Source organism: Apis dorsata, unplaced genomic scaffold, assembly GCF_000469605.1.
Source record: "Apis dorsata unplaced genomic scaffold, Apis dorsata 1.3 scaffold_79, whole genome shotgun sequence".
NCBI classification, from domain to species: domain Eukaryota; kingdom Metazoa; phylum Arthropoda; class Insecta; order Hymenoptera; family Apidae; genus Apis; species Apis dorsata.
The window spans coordinates 128,496-131,850 of NW_006263377.1; the positions used below are offsets into that span (position 1 = coordinate 128,496).

The 3,355-nt window shown below is 42.4% G+C and overlaps 2 protein-coding genes across 4 annotated transcripts in view; one reads left to right on the forward strand and one right to left on the reverse strand.

Annotated features, from left to right (window-relative positions):
• Positions 1-3,348, forward strand: part of LOC116184967 — a 7,759-nt gene extending 4,411 nt beyond the window's left edge. The window contains exon 2 of the mRNA XM_031508228.1: positions 2,441-3,348. Coding sequence (XP_031364088.1) covers positions 2,441-2,639 — 199 coding nt within the window. The 3' untranslated portion in view covers positions 2,640-3,348. The remainder of the gene's footprint in view (positions 1-2,440) is intronic.
• Positions 1-3,355, reverse strand: part of LOC102673141 (homeotic protein ultrabithorax) — a 123,692-nt gene that overhangs the window by 14,404 nt on the left and 105,933 nt on the right. The window lies entirely within an intron of this gene.

Genomic DNA, 3,355 nt, shown 5'->3' on the forward strand with positions numbered 1-3,355 from the left:
ACTACTGTCCGGTGTGGTTCTGGCGCCGAGGGTGGTTGGCGCGGGGTGAAAATCGGGAAAAACGAGGCTGAGAGGGGGAGGGGGCGGGAAACGACGACGTACAGAAGACTAATCGGTCGTGGCGTATCCCTGATTCCGCTAGATTTTCGAACGCGCCAGAAAAGTTGCCGGTACGAGAAACATTTTTGGCAGCCGGTTGGCATATCGGCACGCGGTGTCCGGATATCGTGAATGGACTAGCTCGTAGACGGTGGAAGAGAGAGAGAGAGAGAAATATTCAGTTCTCTCAAAACTTTCCTTGATTTATGAGAGTTCATTATTATTTTCGCGCGACCGGAATGATCACGCCCCCCTATCCCACTATTCGCGAAAATCGAGAACTACTAGAATAATGGAATTCTTTTTTGTTCCAGCCTATACCCATCATCTCCTCGTCTGTCCTTGATTAATAACGTTATAGCGGCCGGGCAATCATAATTTATCAACTAATAATATTAATGTTTTGACGAGAGTTTCAAATTGTGAGTTATAGTCTCGTACAGTAAAAATTCCGACACAAGAAACTCGAAGAAAAAGAGTCCAAAAATAGACCGAGAAATGTGACTTTCTGCATAATCATCGATACGCGTGTATCGAAAATAATCGATAATCGTCGGTGTCAAGTTTCGTTCGTTTATCTCATTCGACACGCTCGAACCTCGCTTCAAGGTCCCATTTTCAGTAACTAGCGACGGAGGTTACAGAGAACACACTACTACGCTTACTTCTTACCGTAAATAAACACGAACGAAATTGGAAGGAAAGAAATCGCGGTTAAGCGTGAAACTCGTTCGCGCGAGATGTCACGAAAGAGGAGGAGGAGGAGGACACGGAAAAAACGGAATCAGTAGAGTCGGACGGTTACGTAGTTACAGGTTGGTTAGACTCGCGGTTAAGATGGACGAGGCGGCGTGCTACGAGATCTTATCCGATCGCAGCAGCGGCCACTGAATCATCCGCTTTGAATAGGGCTTCGCTTCACTCCCTATATTATACCTATAGGTACTAACCTTCTACCTATGGCCATGCGCGCGCGCTCGCGTTCACGATGTAGCGTCTCCGAAGCAAGAGGAACGAAGGGAGATGGAGCGAGAGCGAAGGGAAACCCAGGGGACGGGACAGAGATCGAGCTATAGCCTATATAAATGCGTTATACAGGAGAAACCTTGGTGCGCACTAAATTACCAGGCACGACACTGTCACACCACGTTCCCGCGGCTCGTAGACCCAGCCACCTTGCAACTCACAAGTCGCCCTCTCTCTACCTGGCCATGACTTACAAGTCGGCGATAGCACTAGCTACCACAGTCTTAATCAGCATAAATCATACCCGACAATGCGCAACTGACCACCTTTGAATCCACACCACCATCTCTGCGAAAATGGGAACCCGATCTCTTCGTGTGCGCGGCTATCGTTTCGATTCACACGAGAATTTCTTTTGAAATTCGCGAAAAGGAAAAAATTAATGAAATACGTAAAATATCGTATAATGAAGAGAAAGTTCTAATAAACGTGGATAAAAAAGTTATTACTTTCGAAGTTGGATAATAGGTAATTAATTTTTTGTTTCGATTGAGTTTCTTAATTTGAAATATTCTTAATTTTTCTTTTGCGTATTTTTAAACAGAGAAATCAGACTTTCTTTCTTATATCTGATATGATATATAAAACGATTTTTGATTTTTAAATTATATAATTTTTATAGTATATAATAATTAATAAATTTAACAATTAATGGTTAAAATAAATCTTATAATACTTTTGAATTTGAAAAAAAAAAATAAATCGTCTTTAGAGTTTTCGAAATCATCATATTTTCAAACAAATTCTTTAAGATTCTAATTCAAATATCGTTTTACGAATATTTACTATTTAACTTGTCTCTTACCGTAAGTATCAACGAAAAGGAGTCATAAATTAGTCATGTTACGAGGAACAGGGATGCTTAAGTTCACGAAGATTTCGGTGCAAATAGAAGATCTATGGCGGAATTCAGGTCTGGATTAGAAAGCTCGTTGGAAATAAATTCGAAATCAGTAGACGTCCTTTCAAGTTGCGTAAAATATTCGGTGAATCGTGGCACGTGATCCTAACTGTCATGTAATCTTAAAATGGCCGCAGACACTTGTGCCCGAGAAAAATGAGACAGGATTAGCACGCGCGCATCAAACTTATGGCCGCGAGATTGCCGGTGCGCCATCTGCTTCGCTTTTTCCACCGAATTGAAATCTTGCTGATGCGTTCGAGCTCTCTCCCGCGCGTGCGCACGTAGTCGCCTTGAGGTCGCATCGTCCATCTTAACAGCCACGCTCGTACAGTCATTACGCGTGAAATCCAAACGTTGCAAATAACCCCGCCAATATGAAATCCTGTTTTCTAACTAAATTCAAAATTGCAGCCTTTCGTCAAGACCACCGTCTTTCCCGTCTCGAGGCACTTCCACAACTCGCGATCAATACAATCACGAAAGAACAACCGATTACTTCGAGAAGCACGATCTTCTTCAAGTACACCCATCGAACAGTGTAATTTTCGATCCTTGCAATCGATCTTTGGGAAAAAATACATGGAATTTTACCGAGAATACACGATGCTAAACAACAACAACAACAACAACAACAACAAGAGAGGTAATGGAAAAAAAAATATTAAACGTACCTAAGATGATTATTAACCCTTCGAAGAACGCCGTCGATATGGGAATCTCATCTTCTGTTTATAAAATTTTTTGTATATTAGAATGGTTAAATTCTTAAAGCGGTTTAAATTTACTTTATAGAAAGGCAATGCGTGGAAGAGAGAAACAAAATTTTTTACGCCGTTCATGATGGGTTAAGAACGCTGAGCCTCAGAAACGAAAGAATTTAATCCGATAAACGCGCAATACGGCGCAACAGCGCGTGTTTCGCGAATTATAGGATACGCTCGTATATCGTAACCGCCGTGCCATTACTCATAAAACAACGTCTTGCGCCTAAGAGAGATTAGATCAAGAGCCGCATGTGAGTAAAGGCAGCGTCTAGAAAATCATTAATATTGATCAGGCAGATGATTGATAACTTCATTAACACGTTACACGCGCCGATTCAATTAATTCCTCGTAACCGTTCTCGCTCAACGCTGGCTCGCGCGCGCGAAATAATTTACGATTCAAGAGAGCTCTTCGCGTTTTTTTCACGCTCCAGTCAATTAGCGATAACCTTTCCCGTGGACGCGGCCGATTTCTAACGGCCGAGCTTCTCTCCTCCCCTCTCACCTCTCGCCTGTCAACCCGTAGACGAGTCTGTGATTTACGGCGGCGTTAATTAATCGC